At 58.7% G+C, this 17,970-nt stretch overlaps 7 protein-coding genes across 8 annotated transcripts; 3 read left to right on the top strand and 4 right to left on the bottom strand.

Annotated features, from left to right (window-relative positions):
* Positions 1–1,261: 1,261 nt before the first annotated feature.
* Positions 1,262–1,627, bottom strand: LOC137671427 (scale keratin-like). Its single transcript, XM_068414999.1, has one exon. The coding sequence runs from the start codon at positions 1,625–1,627 to the stop codon at positions 1,262–1,264; it is 366 nt and encodes a 121-aa protein (XP_068271100.1).
* A 1,208-nt stretch (positions 1,628–2,835) lies between these two features.
* On the top strand, positions 2,836–3,677 carry LOC137671384 (scale keratin-like). Of its 2 annotated transcripts, none has more exons than XM_068414895.1 (2): positions 2,836–2,898; positions 3,291–3,677. In XM_068414895.1, the coding sequence occupies exon 2, from the start codon at positions 3,312–3,314 to the stop codon at positions 3,675–3,677; it is 366 nt and encodes a 121-aa protein (XP_068270996.1). In that variant the 5' UTR covers positions 2,836–2,898; positions 3,291–3,311. The 2 variants fall into 2 exon arrangements, with proteins under 2 accessions (XP_068270996.1, XP_068270995.1); XM_068414894.1 differs by having other exon boundaries at positions 2,838–2,906.
* Positions 3,678–5,987: 2,310 nt separating this feature from the next.
* Positions 5,988–6,353, bottom strand: LOC137671360 (scale keratin-like). The gene has a single exon (XM_068414865.1). It carries the CDS (start codon positions 6,351–6,353, stop codon positions 5,988–5,990), a length of 366 nt encoding a protein of 121 aa, XP_068270966.1.
* A 1,206-nt stretch (positions 6,354–7,559) lies between these two features.
* LOC137671467 (scale keratin-like) lies at positions 7,560–8,371 on the top strand. Its single transcript, XM_068415065.1, is given in 3 exon segments — positions 7,560–7,625; positions 7,984–8,124; positions 8,126–8,371. Coding segments are annotated over 2 exon segments (366 nt in total). The 5' UTR covers positions 7,560–7,625; positions 7,984–8,004.
* Positions 8,372–10,789: 2,418 nt separating this feature from the next.
* On the bottom strand, positions 10,790–11,155 carry LOC137671428 (scale keratin-like). The gene has a single exon (XM_068415000.1). The coding sequence runs from the start codon at positions 11,153–11,155 to the stop codon at positions 10,790–10,792; it is 366 nt and encodes a 121-aa protein (XP_068271101.1).
* A 1,167-nt stretch (positions 11,156–12,322) lies between these two features.
* LOC137671454 (scale keratin-like) lies at positions 12,323–12,676 on the top strand. Its single transcript, XM_068415044.1, has one exon. The coding sequence runs from the start codon at positions 12,323–12,325 to the stop codon at positions 12,674–12,676; it is 354 nt and encodes a 117-aa protein (XP_068271145.1).
* A 3,612-nt stretch (positions 12,677–16,288) lies between these two features.
* Positions 16,289–16,741, bottom strand: LOC137671548 (scale keratin-like). Its single transcript, XM_068415144.1, has one exon. It carries the CDS (start codon positions 16,739–16,741, stop codon positions 16,289–16,291), a length of 453 nt encoding a protein of 150 aa, XP_068271245.1.
* Positions 16,742–17,970: the final 1,229 nt, after the last annotated feature.

Below are 17,970 nucleotides of genomic sequence, written 5' to 3'. Positions count from 1 at the left end.
CTGGTGCCCGTTGCCTCTTGTCCTGGCACTGGACACCTGTAAAAACAGCCTGGCTCCGTCTTCTTGTCGCCTTCCCTTCAGGCACGTGTGTGCATCGATGAGAGCCCCTGAGCCTCCTCTGCACCAGGACGAACAGTCCCAGGCTCTCTCAGGCATTACCCACAGCAGACACGTGCCCTGTGCCTTCAGCATCTGCGTGTGGCCCTTTGCTGGACTCTCTGCAGTAGCCCCACGTCTCTGCTGTGCTGGGGAGACCAGCACTGGTCCCAGCACCACAGGGGTGGCCTCACCAGTGCTGAGTGGAGGGCAAGAATCCCCTCTCTCCACATGCCCACACATAGCCCAGGACAAGGCTGGCCGCCTTTGCCCTAGGGCACGTTGCCGGCTCACGCTCACCCTGGAGTCCCCCAGCACCTTTCCTGACAAGGGCCTTCCCTGACAAGCTGCTCTCCAGCAATCGACGGCCATTTCCCACATGTGGGGTTTAACCCTGGCTCTCGTCCAGCCTCCTCTGTGCAGATGCCCAGAGATGCTGCCGTGCTTCTGCAGAGCAGCAGGACCTGGCGGGGTTGGAGCCGCTCCTGGGCTGAGAAGGGAGGCAAAAGAGCGGTGCCAGCACCTGTCCTGCTCCCTGTCCTCTGCCCTTGCCCCAGCTCCTGCAAGACCACCCACAGTCTCTCTCTCCCCTGCCTACTGCCTGCATCCTCCCTCTCCCAACACCCCCCACCCTCACCTTGCCTGGGCATCTCAGGAACAGCATTTGTACTCCCATAGCTGCTGCCCACCCACTCCCGGGGTCTTCCAAATTTGGGACAAGGAGGAACAGAGAGATGAGTTGGATGCAGGAAATATTTATTGAGCCCAGAGGGGCAGAAGAGACACTGTCAGAGAGATGGTGGGCAAGACACTGAGAGGCTGGTTGCCCCGTGTTAGGGGAGGCAGAGGGATCTTCTGCAGAGCATCACTTCTCGCTCCCGATGACCCTTGGTGCAGCGTTCCAGATCTTAAGGGCTTGGTCCTTCAGCCTTGGAGAGCCTTTCGGGTCCATGTCCTGCCCCGTGTGACAGCTGGGAGGAGAGGGGAGGGGAGGAGAGAGGGAGAAGAGGGCAGAGAAGGGCCCAGGGTGTGTGGCACTGGCAGCTGCTCAGGCGTTGGTTGGGGCTGCTCAGCACTGCTCTGTGCCCACCAGCTCAGCCCTGCCTGGGTGGTGGTGGCAGTGTTGGCGTTGGAGTTGGGGGCAGCGTGTGGGGCTGGGCTGGGTCTAGCAGGGCCCGCAGGTGTCCCAGAGCTTCCTGCTGTAGCGGGGCAGGACGCAAGGGCTGCAGGCGGGAGAAGCGTAGGGTCTGCCAAAGGTGCAGAGGCCCCCCGAGCCCTGCGTGGCCCCGGCACCGTAGAGGCCCCCCAGCCCCAGGGAGCCCCCAAAGGCGGGTGCTCCGGAGGAGCCCACCACGGCTTGCTGGGGGAAGGAGCTGAGGATGGGGCCGGGGAAGGTGACGACGACGGGGGGCGGCTGGATGAAGGCCGACGAGTCGGGGCACTGGCGGGCGCACAGATCGTTGCAGCTCTCAGCGATGGGCTGTGGGACGGCCACGCTGGTTTTGGGTGGGCACAGGTCGTAGCAAGACATCTTTGCGTGGGAAGGGACGGTGCTCTGCAAGAGGGCAGAGATTGCAAGAGAGAAGGTGAGGGGAGCGCCCAAGGTGAAGGGGCAGAGCAGCGGGCTAAGAGGAGAAGCGCTCGCAGACTTACCCTGTTCCCCGAGGAGAAGGCGGCCAGAGCAGTGGTAGGGAGAGCGTGGCAGAGGCAGAGCTTTTATAGCGGCCCCGCCATTGCTCAGCACCACGTGGGCCAATGTGCAGAGGCAGCACTCCCTCGTGCCGCCCACGCCAGCGCTGCCCAGCTCCTGCCCTCCCTGACTCAGCATCCCCTCGCCACACCAGCACACGCCGCTTCCCAGCTCTCCTCCCCTCGCTGCTGCGTGGCCTAGAAGACAGCAGGGCTGTCCCTGCTGGGGGCTGTGCGCGGCAGGATCGGGCCATGCTTTTGCCGTCCCTCACTGCCTGCCTTGTGCTCTGCCCCGGGAACCCAGCTCTGTCCTGAGCCCGCAGCCAGGCTCTGCCATGGGGCTCCCGGGATACGTGTGAGGGGACGGTGGGGCTGGGGCAGTGCTGGCACAAAGCTGTGTCTTGGGGGCCCAGGTGGGGTCTGTGCTCCTCGCACCATGTACCTCAGGGAAGAGCATGAGAGGTCTTTTTCCCCCCGACTTGCAGAGGTCGATGACCAATGCCTGCAAGCGGATGGAGGCCAGCTCCGTCGGGCTGGCGAGTGATGCATGGTGCTGAGCAGGCAGTGCCCAGAGCAGTGCCTTTGATTTGGCATGTCGTAACCTCGCGCCTCTGCAGATAACAGCCACACGGCATACGTCATGCGGGTGCTGGCACGCGGGAGGCCTTTGCAAGGCACCTTCTTGGCCACGCCAGGACCCTGGGCTTCCCTGTGTCTCTGCAAAGAAGGCATGGGGCCACCCCGAGACACAGCCCTTGGCCAAGAGCTATGGCATGCAGGGCGCTTGCAGTCAGCCTTTGTCACGCCGCGTGCCCTCTTACACAGCGCGATAATGAGAAGCCAGTGGGGCTAATTTGGCCCATGAGGTGGCAGCTGGCAAGTGTCCAAGAGGGGTAATTGCAGGGGCTGATAGAGCGGGTTGGAGCTGGAGAGGAACCGGTGTCAGCAAAAGAGCCCTGTGCCACGCAGGGAGGAGGCAGGGGTTCAGGCGCCACTGGCCACGTGCCCCCAGTTTGGCCAGCTCCTCCCCACGCTCGCCGGCCCAGCATAAAAGCTCTGCCCTGTGCCAGTGCTGGCATCCTCTGCTCCTGCCTCTCTCTGCTCAGGAAAAGGGTAGGTGGGTGCCAGCGGGTATCTGCCTCCTGTGGCAGGGCTCAGCGTGGGGCTTCGTGGCCAGGAGAGCTCTGCGGGCAGCGGACGTGCTGGCAGCAGGCTTGGGCTGCCAGGGTGGGCTGAGGCGTGGTGGGAGGAGGAAGGAGCCCTGTGGCCGGGACATGCGGAGCCAGGCCTTACATGGGCTACCAGGGAGGGCTTGTGTGCCCTCTGTGTGTGCAAAGAGCAGGGCTCTGAGGGGGGCTGGCTGGGCGAAGGGCGAGCGGTGGGCAGAGGGGACAAGGTGGTGCCTCTGGTCCCTCCAGCTCCAGGGCAGCCCTGGGAACAGGGCACTGCTCAGCCGGGGATCTCCTCCTCACTCGTGACACCCGTCTTTGGGCCATGTGTTTCAGGCTCATCTCTCTCATCCCAAGATGTCTTGCTACGACCTGTGCCCACCCAAAACCAGCGTGGCCGTCCCACAGCCCATCGCTGAGAGCTGCAACGAGCTGTGCGCCCGCCAGTGCCCCGACTCGTCAGCCTTCATCCAGCCGCCCCCCGTCGTCGTCACCTTCCCCGGCCCCATCCTCAGCTCCTTCCCCCAGCAAGCCGTGGTGGGCTCCTCCGGAGCACCCGCCTTTGGGGGCTCCCTGGGGCTGGGGGGCCTCTACGGTGCTGGGGCCACGCTGGGCTCGGGGGGCCTCTGCACCTTTGGCAGACCCTACGCTTCTCCTGCCTGCAGCCCTTGCGTCCTGCCCCGCTACAGCAAGAAGCTCTGGGACACCTGCGGGCCCTGCTAGACCCAGCCCCAAAAGGTCACAGAGACCCTGGGCCACCTCCTCCTCACACCTCCTCTCCTTTCTCCTCTCCTTCCCCTCTCTCTATGCCCCCTCTCCTCCTCCTTGTTCCTGCCCGGGCCCAGATGCACAACTCCACCATCATCCCACAGGGCACTTGCTTGTCTCTGCAACAGCCACCACCCAGCAGAAGCCTGAAGGAAGGCCTCTCTTGAAGCCCGCGGAGACAACCTGCGTGCCTCTGCCTCCTGTGTCTTTGTCCCGTGGGTGCTTTCCTGCACTGCAATAAAACAAACCTGCATCCAACACCTGCCTCTCCGTTTTTCCTTTCAAGGCCCAGCGTGGGCTCCAGGGCTCCCTCACACTGCACGTGGCCCCCGCCACCCGGGCCAGGCCAGTGTGTCAGCCCCAGCAGAGCCTGGCTGAGCACCTTTGGGGACACCCCACAGCCCTGGCAGCTCTGCCCACACACGCTCCCATGGCTGATCTCCAAGGGCCCAGCGGGAAGGGAGGCGGCTCCTCTGTGTCCAGGACATGAGCCTGGGAGTGTTTGCAGACCTCGAGTCTCCCTGGGCACGAGTAGGGCTGGCCCAGGGACTTGAAGCCAGCCAGGGCAACGGCTGCCCCGGCTTTAGCCCCTTTGGACTTTTAGCAGAGCCATTCCTCTTCCCCTTCAGCTTTCCTATCCTTTTCCCCCTCCTTTTCCTCCCCTTCTCCTTCTTCACCTTCCCCTCTCCTTTCCATTGCTACTCCACTTCCCCTTTGTCTTCTTCTTCCTCTTTCCCTTTCCTCACTCCTTCGCTCTTGTCCTTTAAATTTCTCTTCCTCTTCCCCTTCCCCTTCCCACCCCTAGCACACCAACACGCTCAGTTGCCCAGACCCATCACATCCAGACAGCTTTTGCACATCTCTAAGGATGGAGAGTCCACAACCTCCCAGGGCAACCTGTGCCAGTGCTCGCTCACCCTCACAGGGAAAAAGTGGTGTGGGATGCTGAGGTGGAGCCTCCTGTGTTTCAGCTGGTGCCCGTTGCCTCTTGTCCTGGCACGGGACACCTGTAAAAACAGCCTGGCTCCATCTTCTTGTCGCCTTCCCTTCAGGCACGTGTGCACTTCGATGAGAGCCCCTGAGCCTCCTCTGCACCAGGACGAACAGTCCCAGGCTCTCTTAGGCGTTGCCCACAGCAGACACGTGCCCTGTGCCTTCAGCATCTGCGTGTGGCCCTTTGCTGGACTCTCTGCAGTAGCCCCACGTCTCTGCTGTGCTGGGGAGACCAGCACTGGTCCCAGCACTGCAGGAGTGGCCTCTCCAGTGCTGAGTGGAGGACAAGGATCCCCTCCCTCCACATGCCCGCACGCAGCCAAGGACAAGGCTGGCTGCCTTTGCCCCAGGGCACGTTGCCAGCTCACGCTCACCCTGGAGTCCCCCAGCACCTTTCCTGACAAGGGCCTTCCCTGACAAGCTGCTCTCCAGCAATCGACGGCCATTTCCCACATGTGGGGTTTAACCCTGGCTCTCGTCCAGCCTCCTCTGTGCAGATGCCCGGAGATGCTGCCGTGCTTCTGCAGAGCAGCAGGACCTGGCGGGGTTGGAGCCGCTCCCGGGCTGAGAAGGGAGGCAAAGGAGCGGTGCCAGCACCTGTCCTACTCCCTCTCCTCTGCCCTTGCCCCAGCTCCTGCAAGCCCACCCAAAGGCTCTCTCTCCCCTGTCTGCTGCCTGCATCCTCCCTCTCCCAACACCGCCCACCCTCACCTCACCTGGGCATCTCAGGAAGAGAATTTGCCCTCCCACAGCTGATGCCCACCCACTCCCAGGGTCTTCCTGACTTGGGACAAGGAGGAACGGAGACATGACTTGGATGCAGGAAATGTTTATTGTGCCCAGAGGGGCAGGAGAGACACTGTCAGAGAGATGGTGGGCAAGGCCTTGAGAGGCTGGTTGCCCCATGTTAGGGGAGGCAGAGGTATCTTCTGCAGAGCATCACTTCTTGCTCCCAATGCCACTTGGTGCAGCATTCTAGATGACGAGGGCTTGGTCCTGCAGCCTCACAGAGCCCTTCAGGTCCATGTCCTGCCCCGTGCGACAGCTGGGAGGAGAGGGGAGGGGAGGGAAGGGGAAGGGAGGGGAGGAGGGCGGGAGAAGAGGGCAGGGATGTGCCCAGGGTGTGTGGCACTGGCAGCTGCCCAGGTGTTGGTTGGGGCTGGGGTTGCTCAGCACTGCTCAGTGCCCTGTGCCCGCCAGCTCAGCCCTGCCTGGGTGGTGGTGGCAGCGTTGGCGTTGGGGCTGGGGGCAGCGCGTGGGGCTGGGCTGGGTCTAGCAGGGCCCGCAGGTGTCCCAGAGCTTCCTGCTGTAACGGGGCAGAACACAAGGGCTGCAGGCGGGAGAAGCGTAGGGTCTGCCAAAGGTGCAGAGGCCCCCCGAGCCCAGCGTGGCCCCGGCACCGTAGAGGCCCCCCAGCCCCAGGGAGCCCCCAAAGGCGGGTGCTCCGGAGGAGCCCACCACGGCTTGCTGGGGGAAGGAGCTGAGGATGGGGCCGGGGAAGGTGACGACGACGGGGGGCGGCTGGATGAAGGCTGACGAGTCGGGGCACTGGCGGGCGCACAGCTCGTTGCAGCTCTCAGCGATGGGCTGTGGGACGGCCACGCTGGTTTTGGGTGGGCACAGGTCGTAGCAAGACATCTTTGCGTGGGATGGGACGGTGCTCTGCAAGAGGCCAGAGATTGCAAGAGAGAAGGTGAGGGGAGCGCCTGAGGCAGAGGGGTAGAGCAGGGGGCAAGGAGGAGAAGCGCTCGCAGACTTACCCTGTTCCCCAAGGAGAAGACGGCCAGAGCAGTGGTAGGGAGAGCGTGGCAGAGGCAGAGCTTTTATAGCGGCCCCGCCATTGCTCAGCACCACGTGGGCCAATGTGCAGAGGCAGCACTCCCTCGTGCCGCCCACGCCAGCGCTGCCCAGCTCCTGCCCCTCCCTGACTCAGCATCCCCTCGCCACACCAGCACACGCCGCTTCCCAGCTCTCCTCCCCTCGCTGCTGCGTGGCCTAGAGGACAGCAGGCATGTCCCTGCTGGGGGCTGTGCGCGGCAGGATCAGGGCGTGCTTGTGCAGCCCCTCACTGCCTGCCTTGTGCTCTGCCCCGGGAACCCAGCTCTGTCCTGAGCCCGCAGCCAGGCTCTGCCGTGGGGCTCCCGGGACACGTGTGAGGGGACCGTGGGGCTGGGGCAGGGCTGGCACAAAGCTGTGTCTTGGGGCACTAGGTGGGGTCTGTGCTCCTCTCACCATGTACCTCGGGGAAGATCATGAGAGGTCTTTTTCCCCCCGACTTGCAGAGGTCGATGACCAGTGCCTGCAGGCGGATGGAGGCCAGCTCCGTCGGGCTGGCGAGTGATGCATGGTGCTGAGCAGGCAGTGCCCAGAGGAGTGCCTTTGATTTGGCATGTCGTAACCTCGCGCCTCTGCAGATAACAGCCACACGACGTACGTCATGCGGCTGCTGGCATGCGGGAGGCCTTTGCAAGGCACCTTCTTGGCCACGCCAGGACCCTGGGCTGCCCTGTGTCTTTGCAAAGAAGGCATGGGGCCGCCCCGAGACACAGCCCTTGGCCAAGAGCTATGGCACGCAGGGTGCTTGCAGTCAGCCTTTGTCACGCCGCGTGCCCTCTTACACAGCGCGATAATGAGAAGTCAGAGGGGTTAATTTGGCCCATGAGGTGGCAGCTGGCAAGTGTCCAAGAGGGGTAATTGCAGGGGCTGATAGAGTGGGTTGGGGCTGGTGAGGAACCGGCGTCAGCAAAAGAGCCCTGTGCCATGCAGGGAGGAGGCAGGGGATCAGGCGCCGCAGGCCACGTGGCCCCAGTGTGGCCAGCTCCTCCCCACGCTCGCCGGTCCAGCATAAAAGCTCTGCCCTGGGCCAGTGCTGGCATCCACTGCTCCTGCCTCGCTCTGCTCAGGAAAAGGGTAGGTTGGTGCCAGCGGGTCTCTGCCTCCCGTGCCAGGGCTCAGCGTGGGGCTCCGTGGCCAGGAGAGCTCTGCGGGCAGCGGGCGTGCTGGCAGCAGGCTTGGGCTGCCAGGGTGGGCTGAGGCGTGGTGGGAGGAGGAAGGAGCCCTGTGGCCGCGACACGCGGAGCCAGGCTTGTGTGTGTGGAGAGCAGGGCACTGAGGAGGGCTGCCTGGGTAAAGGTGAGCAGTGGGCAGTGGGGACAAGGTGGTGCCTTTGGTCCCTCCAGCTACAGGGTAGCACCGGGAGCAGGGCACTGCTCAGCCAGGAGATCTCCTCCTCACTCATGACACCTCTCCATGTGGCCATGTGTTTCAGGCTCATTCCTCTCATCCCAAGATGTCTTGCTACGACCTGTGCCCACCCAAAACCAGCGTGGCTGTCCCACAGCCCATCGCTGAGAGCTGCAACGAGCTGTGCGCCCGCCAGTGCCCCGACTCGTCGGCCTTCATCCAGCCGCCCCCCCGTCGTCGTCACCTTCCCCGGCCCCATCCTCAGCTCCTTCCCCCAGCAAGCCGTGGTGGGCTCGTCCGGAGCACCCGCCTTTGGGGGCTCCCTGGGGCTGGGGGGCCTCTACGGTGCCGGGGCCACGCTGGGCTCGGGGGGCCTCTGCACCTTTGGCAGACCCTATGCTTCTCCTGCCTGCAGCCCTTGCGTCCTGCCCCGCTACAGCAGGAAGCTCTGGGACACCTGCGGGCCCTGCTAGACCCAGGCCTGAAAGGCCACAGAGACCCTGGGCCGCCTCCTCCTCACACCTCCTCTCCTTTCTCCTCTCCTTCCCCTCTCTCCATGCCCCCTCTCCTCCTCCTTGCTCCTGCCCGGGCCCAGATGCACGACTCCACCATCATCCCACAGGGCACTTGCTTGTCTCTGCAACAGCCACCACCCAGCAGAAGCCTGAAGGAAGGCCTCTCTTGAAGCCCGCGGGGACAACCTGCCTGCCTCTGCCTCCTGTGTCTTTGTCCCGTGGGTGCTTTCCTGCACTGCAATAAAACAAACCTGCATCCAACACCTGCCTCTCCGTTTTTCCTTTCAAGGCCCAGCGTGGGCTCCAGGGCTCCCTCACACTGCACGTGGCCCCCGCCACCCGGGCCAGGCCAGTGTGTCGGCCCCAGCAGAGCCCAGCTGAGCTGCCTTTGGGGACACCCCACAGCTCTCGCAGCTCTGACCACACACGCTCCCATGGCTGATCTCCAAGGGCCCAGCGGGAAGGGAGGCGGCTCCTCTGCGTTCAGGACATGAGCCCGGGAGTGTTTGCAGACCTCCAGTCTCCCTGGGCATGAGCGGGGCTGGCCCAGGGTCTTGGAGCCAGCCAGGGCAATGGCTGCCCTAGCTCCAGCCCCTTTGGACTTTTAGGGCAGAGCACTTCGACTTCCCCTTCCTCTTCCCTATCCCTTTTCCCCTCCTTTTCCTCTCCTTCTCCTTCTTCACCTTCCCCTTTCCTTTCCATTTCTATTCCCCTTTAATTTGTCTTCTTCTTCCCCTTCCCATTTCCTCACTCCTTCGCTCTTCTCCTTTTAATTTCTCTTCCTCTTCCCCTTCCCCTTCTCACCCCCAGCACACACCAGCACACTCGGTGCTCCTCCGTTCTCTGACACAGACACAAACTCACAGAAATCACAGCCTGATTCCTGGGGCAGGAGCCTTTGCAGGGCATCTTGTCGTGCTGCTGCCTCAAGCTGGGTCACCCAGCGCCGGCTGCCCACACCCACCACGTCCACATGGCTTTTGCACACCTCTAAGGACGGAGAGTCCACAACCTCCCAGGGCAACCTGTGCCAGTGCTCGCTCACCCTCACAGGGAAAAAGTGGTGTGGGATGCTGAGGTGGAGCCTCCTGTGTTTCAGCTGGTGCCCGTTGCCTCTTGTCCTGGCACGGGACACCTGTAAAAACAGCCGGGCTCCGTCTTCTTGTCGCCTTCCCTTCAGGCACGTGTGTGCATCGATGAGAGCCCCTGAGCCTCCTCTGCACCAGGACGAACAGTCCCAGGCTCTCTCAGGCGTTGCCCACAGCAGACACGTGCCCTGTGCCTTCAGCATCTGCGTGTGGCCCTTTGCTGGACTCTCTGCAGTAGCCCCATGTCTCTGCTGTGCTGCGGAGCCCAGCACTGGTCCCAGCACCTCAGGAGTGGCCTCTCCAGTGCTGAGTGGAGGACAAGGATCCCCTCCCTCCACATGCCCACAAGCAGCCAAGGACAAGGCTGGCCGCCTTTGCCCCAGGACACGTTGCCAGCTCACGCTCACCCTGGGGTCCCCCAGCACCTTTCCTGACAAGGGCCTTCCCTGACAAGCTGCTCTCCAGCAATCGACGGCCATTTCCCACATGTGGGGTTTAACCCTGGCTCTCGTCCAGCCTCCTCTGTGCAGATGCCCGGAGAAGCTGCCGTGCTTCTGCAGAGCAGCAGGACCTGGCAGGGCTGGAGCCGCTCCCGGGCTGAGAAGGGAGGCAAAGGAGCGGTGCCAGCACCTGTCCTGTTCCGTCCTGCTCCCTCTCTTCTGCCCTTGCCCCAGCTCCTGCAAGCCCACCCAAAGGCTCTCTCTCCCCTGCCTGCTGCCTGCATCCTCCCTCTCCCAACCCCCCCCCACCCTCACCTCACCTGGGCATCTCAGGAACAGCATTTGCCCTCCCACAGCTGCTGCCCACCCACTCCCCGGTGTTGGGAGAAGGAGGAACAAGAGACACGAGTTGGATGCAGGACATATTTATTGTGCCCAGAGGGGCAGGAGAGACACTGTCAGAGAGATGGTGGGCAAGGCCCTGAGAGGCTGGTTGCCCCGTGCTGAGGAAGGCAGAGGGATCTTCTGCAGAACATCACTTCTTGCTCCCGATGACCCTTGGTGCAGCGTTCTAGATCCCGAGGGCTTGGTCCTGCAGCCTTGCAGAGCCTTTCGGGTCCATGTCCTGTCCCGTGTGACAGCTGGGAGGAGAGGGGAGGGGAGGAGAGCGGGAGAAGAGGGCAGGGAAAGGCCCAGGGTGTGCGGCACTGGCAGCTGCCCAGGCATTGTGTGGGGCTGGGGCTGCTCAGCACTGCTCAGTGCCCCATGCCCACCAGCTCAGCCCTGCCTGGGTGGTGGTGGCAGCGTTGGCGTTGGGGCTGGGGGCAGCGCGTGGGGCTGGGCTGGGTCTAGCAGGGCCCGCAGGTGTCCCAGAGCTTCCTGCTGTAGCGGGGCAGGACGCAAGGGCTGCAGGCAGGAGAAGCGTAGGGTCTGCCAAAGGTGCAGAGGCCCCCCGAGCCCTGCGTGGCCCCAGCACCGTAGAGGCCCCCCAGCCCCAGGGAGCCCCCAAAGGCGGGTGCTCCGGAGGAGCCCACCACGGCTTGCTGGGGGAAGGAGCTGAGGATGGGGCCGGGGAAGGTGACGACGACGGGGGGCGGCTGGATGAAGGCCGACGAGTCGGGGCACTGGCGGGCGCACAGATCGTTGCAGCTCTCAGCGATGGGCTGTGGGACGGCCACGCTGGTTTTGGGTGGGCACAGGTCGTAGCAAGACATCTTTGCGTGGGATGGGACGGTGCTCTGCAAGAGGCCAGAGATTGCAAGAGAGAAAGTGAGGGGAGCGCCCGAGGCAGAGGGGTAGAGCAGGGGGCAAGGAGGAGAAGCGCTCGCAGACTTACCCTGTTCCCCGAGGAGAAGGCAGCCAGAGCAGTGGTAGGGAGAGCGTGGCAGAGGCAGAGCTTTTATAGCGGCCCCACCATTGCTCAGCACCACGTGGGCCAATGTGCAGAGGCAGCACTCCCTCGTGCCGCCCATGCCAGTGTGATATGGCGTAAGTCATGCGGGCGCTGGCATGTGGGAGGCCTTTGCAAGGCACCTTCTTGGCCACGCCAGGACCCTGGGCTTCCCTGTGGCTCTGCAAAGAAGGCATGGGGCCGCCCCGAGACACAGCCCTTGGCCAAGAGCTATGGCACGCAGGGCGCTTGCAGTCAGCCTTTGTCACGCCGCGTGCCCTCTTACACAGCGCGATAATGAGAAGTCAGTGGGGCTAATTTGGCCCATGAGGTGGCAGCTGGCAAGTGTCCGAGAGGGGTAATTGCAGGGGCTGATAGAGCGGGTTGGGGCTGGTGAGGAGCCAGCGTCAGAAAAAGAGCCCTGTGCCATGCAGGGAGGAGGCAGGGGATCAGGCGCCGCTGGACACGTGCCCCCAGTGTGGCCAGCTCCTCCCCACGCTCGCCGGCCCAGCATAAAAGCGCTGCCCTGTGCCAGTGCTGGCATCCACTGCTCCTGCCTCGCTCTGCTCAGGAAAAGGGTAGGTGGGTGCTTGCAGGTCTCTGCCTCCTGTGGCAGGGCCCGGCGTGGGGCTCTGTGGCCAGGAGAGCTCTGTGGGCAGCGGGCGTGCTGGCAGAAGCCGTGGCTGGCCAGGGTGGTCTGAGCCGTGGTGGGAGGAGGAAGGAGCCCTGTGGCCGCGACATGTGGAGCTAGGTCCTACACGGGCTATCAGGGAGGGCTTGTGTGCCCTCTGCGTGTGCGGAGAGCAGGGCACTGAGGGGGGCTGGCTGGGCAAAGGTGAGCGGTGGGCAGTGGGGACAAGGTGGTGGCTCTGGTCCCTCCAGATCCAGGGCAGCCCTGGGAACAGGGCACTGCTCAGCCGGGGATCTCCTCCTCACTCATGACACCTCTCCATGTGGCCATGTGTTTCAGGCTCATCTCTCTCATCCCAAGATGTCTTGCTACGACCTGTGCCCACCCAAAACCAGCGTGGCCGTCCCACAGCCCATCGCTGAGAGCTGCAACGAGCTGTGCGCCCGCCAGTGCCCCGACTCGTCAGCCTTCATCCAGCCGCCCCCCGTCGTCGTCACCTTCCCCGGCCCCATCCTCAGCTCCTTCCCCCAGCAAGCCGTGGTGGGCTCGTCCGGAGCACCCGCCTTTGGGGGCTCCCTGGGGCTGGGGGGCCTCTACGGTGCTGGGGCCACGCAGGGCTCGGGGGGCCTCTGCACCTCTGGCAGACCCTACGCTTCTCCCGCCTGCAGCCCTTGCATCCTGCCCCGCTACAGCAAGAAGCTCTGGGACACCTGAGGGCCCTGCTAGACCCAGCCCAGCCCCATGCTCTGCCCCCAGCCCCAACGCCAACACTGCCACCACCACCCAGGCAGGGCTGAGCTGGTGGGCACGGGGCACTGAGCAGTGCTGAGCAGCCCCAGCCCCAACCAACACCTGGGCTGCTGCCAGTGCCACACACCCTGGGCCCTTCCCTGCCCTCTTCTCCTACTCTCCTCCCCTCCCCTCTCCTCCCAGCTGTCGCACGGGGCAGGACATCGTCCCAAAAGGCTCTGCGAGGCTGCAGGACCAAGCCCTCAGGATCTGAAACGCTGAACCCAGGGGTCGTCAGGAGCGAGAAGTGATGCTCTGCAGAAGATCCCTCTGCCTCCCCCAACACGGGGCAACCAGCCTCTCAGTGTCTTGCCCACCATCTCTCTCACAGTCTCTCCTGCCCCTCTGGGTACAATAAACTTTTCCTGCATTCAACTCATGTCTCTGTTCCTCCTTGTCCAAAGTTTAGGGCCCAGCAGCTGTGGGAGGGCAAATGCTGATCTCTCCATATTTCACCAGGGAATATCATACATGTTGTCATATGTAGGAGAGGAGAAGCAATTCCTGGTTTCTTCTTCTCCATCTCCAGATGAGTGGTACTCAGCTCAGGGAAAAATCTTCTTTTCCCTAATTCAGGAGAACAATGATTGAATTACAGAAGTGTAGCAATGAATTGGGAGCAGGTGGTTGGACTACAGATCCCTCTTCAGGAATGTGTTCTTTTTTATATATAAATATGTGTACAGATATATATTTGGGCCATAATACTCATATATTAGAGGGTGGTGTCTTAGCTACTGTACATGGTCTTCCAGAAGGTGTGATGCTGCCTTCTCACCCTCCGAAACTTTATACTTCTACAAAACAGCTACAATATCACATTCAGTGAATTTGTAATTCCTTGGTGTCAAAAGCAAGCACAGATCATCTTTTTTTCAGTTTTTGTCAAGATGACCCATCCCACAAAATTATTTTACCCTTTACTGTGGTACACGTTAGATTAATTAAGATTAGCACCACTCTAATTTCTTGGATTCACCCTGTGTTTTGGAGAAGTAGTGACATGTTGGCAGTAAAAGGGGAGTTGGGTGTTCTGTTCACCTTATTTCTACAGGTTCTGCTTATATTACCGCTACTCTTTGGTATTCTGAATTTACAATGGATTCACTCAAGAGCATGCAATCTCCCTATACCTTACCATCAGCTATTTGGGACTACTCAGAGAATTTTTCATCTCCTGTCACTTTGTGATTATAGCCTGTGTTACACCAGGTCTTTTCTCTGTAGTCAGCAGGTGCAGGGCTTTGTACTGTATTACTGAAGATCATATCGTTACTGTTACTCCCATCAGTTAAGTCATCTCGTTTTTCCAGTGTTGAAGTCTGATTCCCTCTTTAACGCCACTCAGCTTTATGTTATCAGCACATAAAACAGAGTGCTCCCAAATTATGTGCCAATGCCATTAATGTGAACAAATAATTAGAGGTTTTCTGAGACTGATCTTTGAGTAATCAATGTAGTAAGCTCCCTCCATTCCTACAACTCCCGTATATCATTAGATACTGACAGAAAGGGTATCTCTGTGTACTATTTCGCAATCAGACATGAGCTCACCCTGAACAGGCATCCAGCCCAAAGAGAAGCTATGTAATCATGTTAGCTGGGTGCTAAGAGCTCTCACCAATCTTGTTATCTTGGGCTTGGCACTTGCTGTCTGACACAGTACACGTCTAATTGGGTGCTGGCTGGTACCTGCCTGACACAGCCTCATTGAGAGAACCAGTGGTAAAGTTGGCAGTCGGAGCTCAAGTGCTCAGCTGTGATTGTGTCTGATTTACACTGAAGTCTCTTTTAGAGGCTGAACGTGAGAACATGGATCCTGGTGTTGAGCAGAAAAGAAACGGAGAGGAAACCGGGCATCTGTGTGTTTTGTAAAGCTGTCCCAGGAACTGCCCCGGGCTGAACTAGGTGGGAGGAAAGAGGGCTTTGCTCAGTCCAACAGAGGTACCTGAGCCAAGGAGATGCAGGGCTGATGTGGCACAAGCCAGGAGGTTGGTTGCTGACCTCCTGCAAATTCATGACAGCAGTGCCCTTGCCTCAAGCCGTGTGAGGATGGAGAGCAGCAGCAGGGACAGAGAGTCATTTCCTTGTGCCCAAAAGGCAGGAGCCTTTCTTCCCCCCCTCTTCACACATCCCAGGCACTCACAGGGCAGGGGCTGGGATCTCAGCGGGGCTCTGCAAGCTCCACTCCCTTCCCAGACCTTCCCCAAAATGCCCAGGGCCATGAGGGCAGGCAGTGTTGGGACAGGGAGGATGAAGCAGGCAGAGACAGAACCTTTCAGTGAAGGGCTTTTTTTGGTCAAAATATTCTCAGTAAGTATTTGTTAATCAGTAAAAATAAAATAGTATTTACTAGTTTTTATTTCAACTTTTTACCTCTTACAGCACACAGCCATCTGACATATCCAGTTACATTGCGGGGGGGGAACATTGAAGTTACCTGTTAAAATCAGACTTGCTGTTCCGTGACACTGACAGAGGGTTGAGATCAAGAAATTCTACATTCATGCACAGAGCTTTTCTTTGAAAGAGTCTCAGCAAAGTAACAGGAAAATCCTCTGTAATGCATTAGTTCTTGTTCTCTTTACTTCACTCAGCTGACTTACAGACTCAGCCAAAAATTCCCTGAGGCAACTGTTATCACAGCAGTGATTAACAACAAACAGAGGAGGTAGTGCTTGATCTTTACTCATCAGATACCTATCTTAAAAATTGTTTCCCATTGTATACCTTCCTCCTATTGTTCCTTTCCAGAATATGCTTTGACAGAACTTCAGGCCACATTTTTTTTACTTTGTCTTTGAACACAGTTCGATGATTTCTAGTACATCATCTGGGAAGATGTAAAATTAAAAGGAATTCCAGCACTAAATTAACAGTGAAAAAATTGGACTAACTACTGAAGTCTGAAAACTAGACTAATTAGTATAGGGGAGATGATAATCTCAGCTCAGTAGCAATGAAAGACTGGGCAGATAGGTTTCCTAGCACCAGGACCATGTGTGGCCAGGGCTGTGGGGTATCCCCAAAGGCAGCTCAGTCGGGCTCTGCTGGGGCTGACACACTGGCCTGGCCTGGCTGGCGGGGCCACGGGCAGGGTGAGGGAGCCCTGGAGCCCACGCTGGGCCTTGAAAGGAAAAACGGAGAGGCAGGTGTTGGATGCAGGTTTGTTTTATTGCAGTGCAGGAAAGCACCCACGGGACAAAGACACAGGAGGCAGAGGCAGGCAGGTTGTCCCCGCAGGCTTCAAGAGAGGCGTTCCTTCAGGCTTCTCCCAGGAGGTGGCGGTTTCAGGGAGAATCAAGTGTCCTCTGGGACCGTGGTGGAGTTATGCATTTGGCCACTGGCAGAGGCAAGGAAGAGGAGATGAAAGAAATGAAGAAGGAAATGAGAAGTGTAATGTATGGGGGTACTCTGACTCCACTGTATTAAGTGGAAGTCTTTGATGCTCTGCCCCTTACTCAGGAGCTCAGCTGAGGATCAAGATTGTATCACGCATTTGCCTCATTCTTTAGTCAAAGGGTATTTCTATAGGATTTACCAGGGCCTGCAGCTGCCACGGCCATACCTGCTGTACCGGTAGGAGTAAGGGCTGCAAGAGCCAGAACCATAAGATCTACCATAGCCATACAGACCCCTGTAACCCAGGGAGGAGCCCCCATAGCCCCCATATCCATACAGCCCCCCAGAGCCCACAGAGCCATAGCCTCCATAACCATACAGACCCCCAGAGCCCAGGGACCCATAGCCCCCATAACCAAGGGAGCTCCCATAGCCCCCAAGGACGGGTGCACCAGAGGATCCCACAACTGAATCCTGGGGAAAGGAGCTGAGGATGGGGCCAGGGAAGGTGATGACTACTGGGGGTGGCTGGACCATAATCGTGGAAAGAGGGCACTGCTGGACACACGGCTCGTTGCGGCTGTCAGCAAGGGGCTGGGGGCGGTTGATGCCACCGACAGCAGTGGAGCTCAGGTCATGGCAAGACATATTGCAGGGATGGAGGTCAATCTACAAGAGCTGATTTCACCAAGTATAAGACATTATTTACATGCATAAAAGTACTACAGAGTTTGCTGCCTTTCCCAGACAAGAGTGCTTTGAAGTATACTAATTTATCCATGTCTATTAGAAATTATAATTGAAGCAGAACAGCAAAATTATTCGCTCGAATATTTTGGTGAGTTAGTGGATCAGCAAGGACTGGGACTCCAAGAATGGAGTGTGCTGTTATGCACGATTTCATGACTCTAAATCTTCATTCCCACTGATCTCCTTTGTGCTGAGCCTTGTGAGAACAGGGATTATAAATTATTATCTATTCAGATTTGCTCAGTAACTTGTTTGATGAGACCATTACAAGGGAATTGCAAAGATTATTGTCCCCAGCTTCCAAACACTGAATCACGGCACTGAGATATTTATGACTGTCTTAACAACAGAGTGTTTTGATTCTGGGCTCCAGACTCTTGAAAAAAATCTCACCCCAAATATCTTGTCCCCATTAACACAAAAACCCCAGTGTTTCACCTGTCAGCTCCTTAAAATTCCCTCCATGACCCTCCTTTCCCTTAATTACATAAAATTTTTACAGGCCATTTTCAACAGCTCTCGATTCCTCTCTGTGTCCTACTCTATCTAAGCCAGTGTCTGATCTCTGGTAGCATTCACGCCCATTTATCTTGAATTAATGTAAAAGCATTTTGAGTGATCTGTAATAGGATAAACTGGAGATAATGGAAGGTCTGCTTCTAAGCTCATCATTTCCCTGTGAACCATGAAGATTTAAACTTTTTCAAATAATTTCCAGTCACCCATATAAGTAAACAGGGAAGAGGAATGCATATTGAACCAGTCACATCATTTCTTCAGCTGTTGGAAGTGAGCTAATAATGATCTTAATTTTCTGCCATATCAAGAAACTTTCAGTTTGCTTTGAAGTTAAATGCCAACCCTGCGTGCAGAGAACAGCTGTCCATAACAGTTTTAATCATTTTCATAAGCTTTATCTTTTCACATGAATTTTACCCAGCAGTTCTTAATGGAAGAGACCATCCTAGATTAAATTGTGTAGTGAAGAGCTATTCCCATAGTTGTAAAGGGCAGATTCAGACTTACCCAATTCTCTGAGAAGAAATAGTGAAGAGAAAAGGTTGGAAGAACTCTGAGTGGAGAGAGCTTTTATACAGTTCAGAATGCCTGAGGGACGAGAGGCTGGT

Source organism: Nyctibius grandis, chromosome 17 (assembly GCF_013368605.1).
Source record: "Nyctibius grandis isolate bNycGra1 chromosome 17, bNycGra1.pri, whole genome shotgun sequence".
Lineage (NCBI taxonomy): Eukaryota > Metazoa > Chordata > Aves > Nyctibiiformes > Nyctibiidae > Nyctibius > Nyctibius grandis.
The sequence above is the reverse complement of the archived record's forward strand: the minus strand, read 5'-3'. Positions and strand labels throughout refer to the sequence as shown.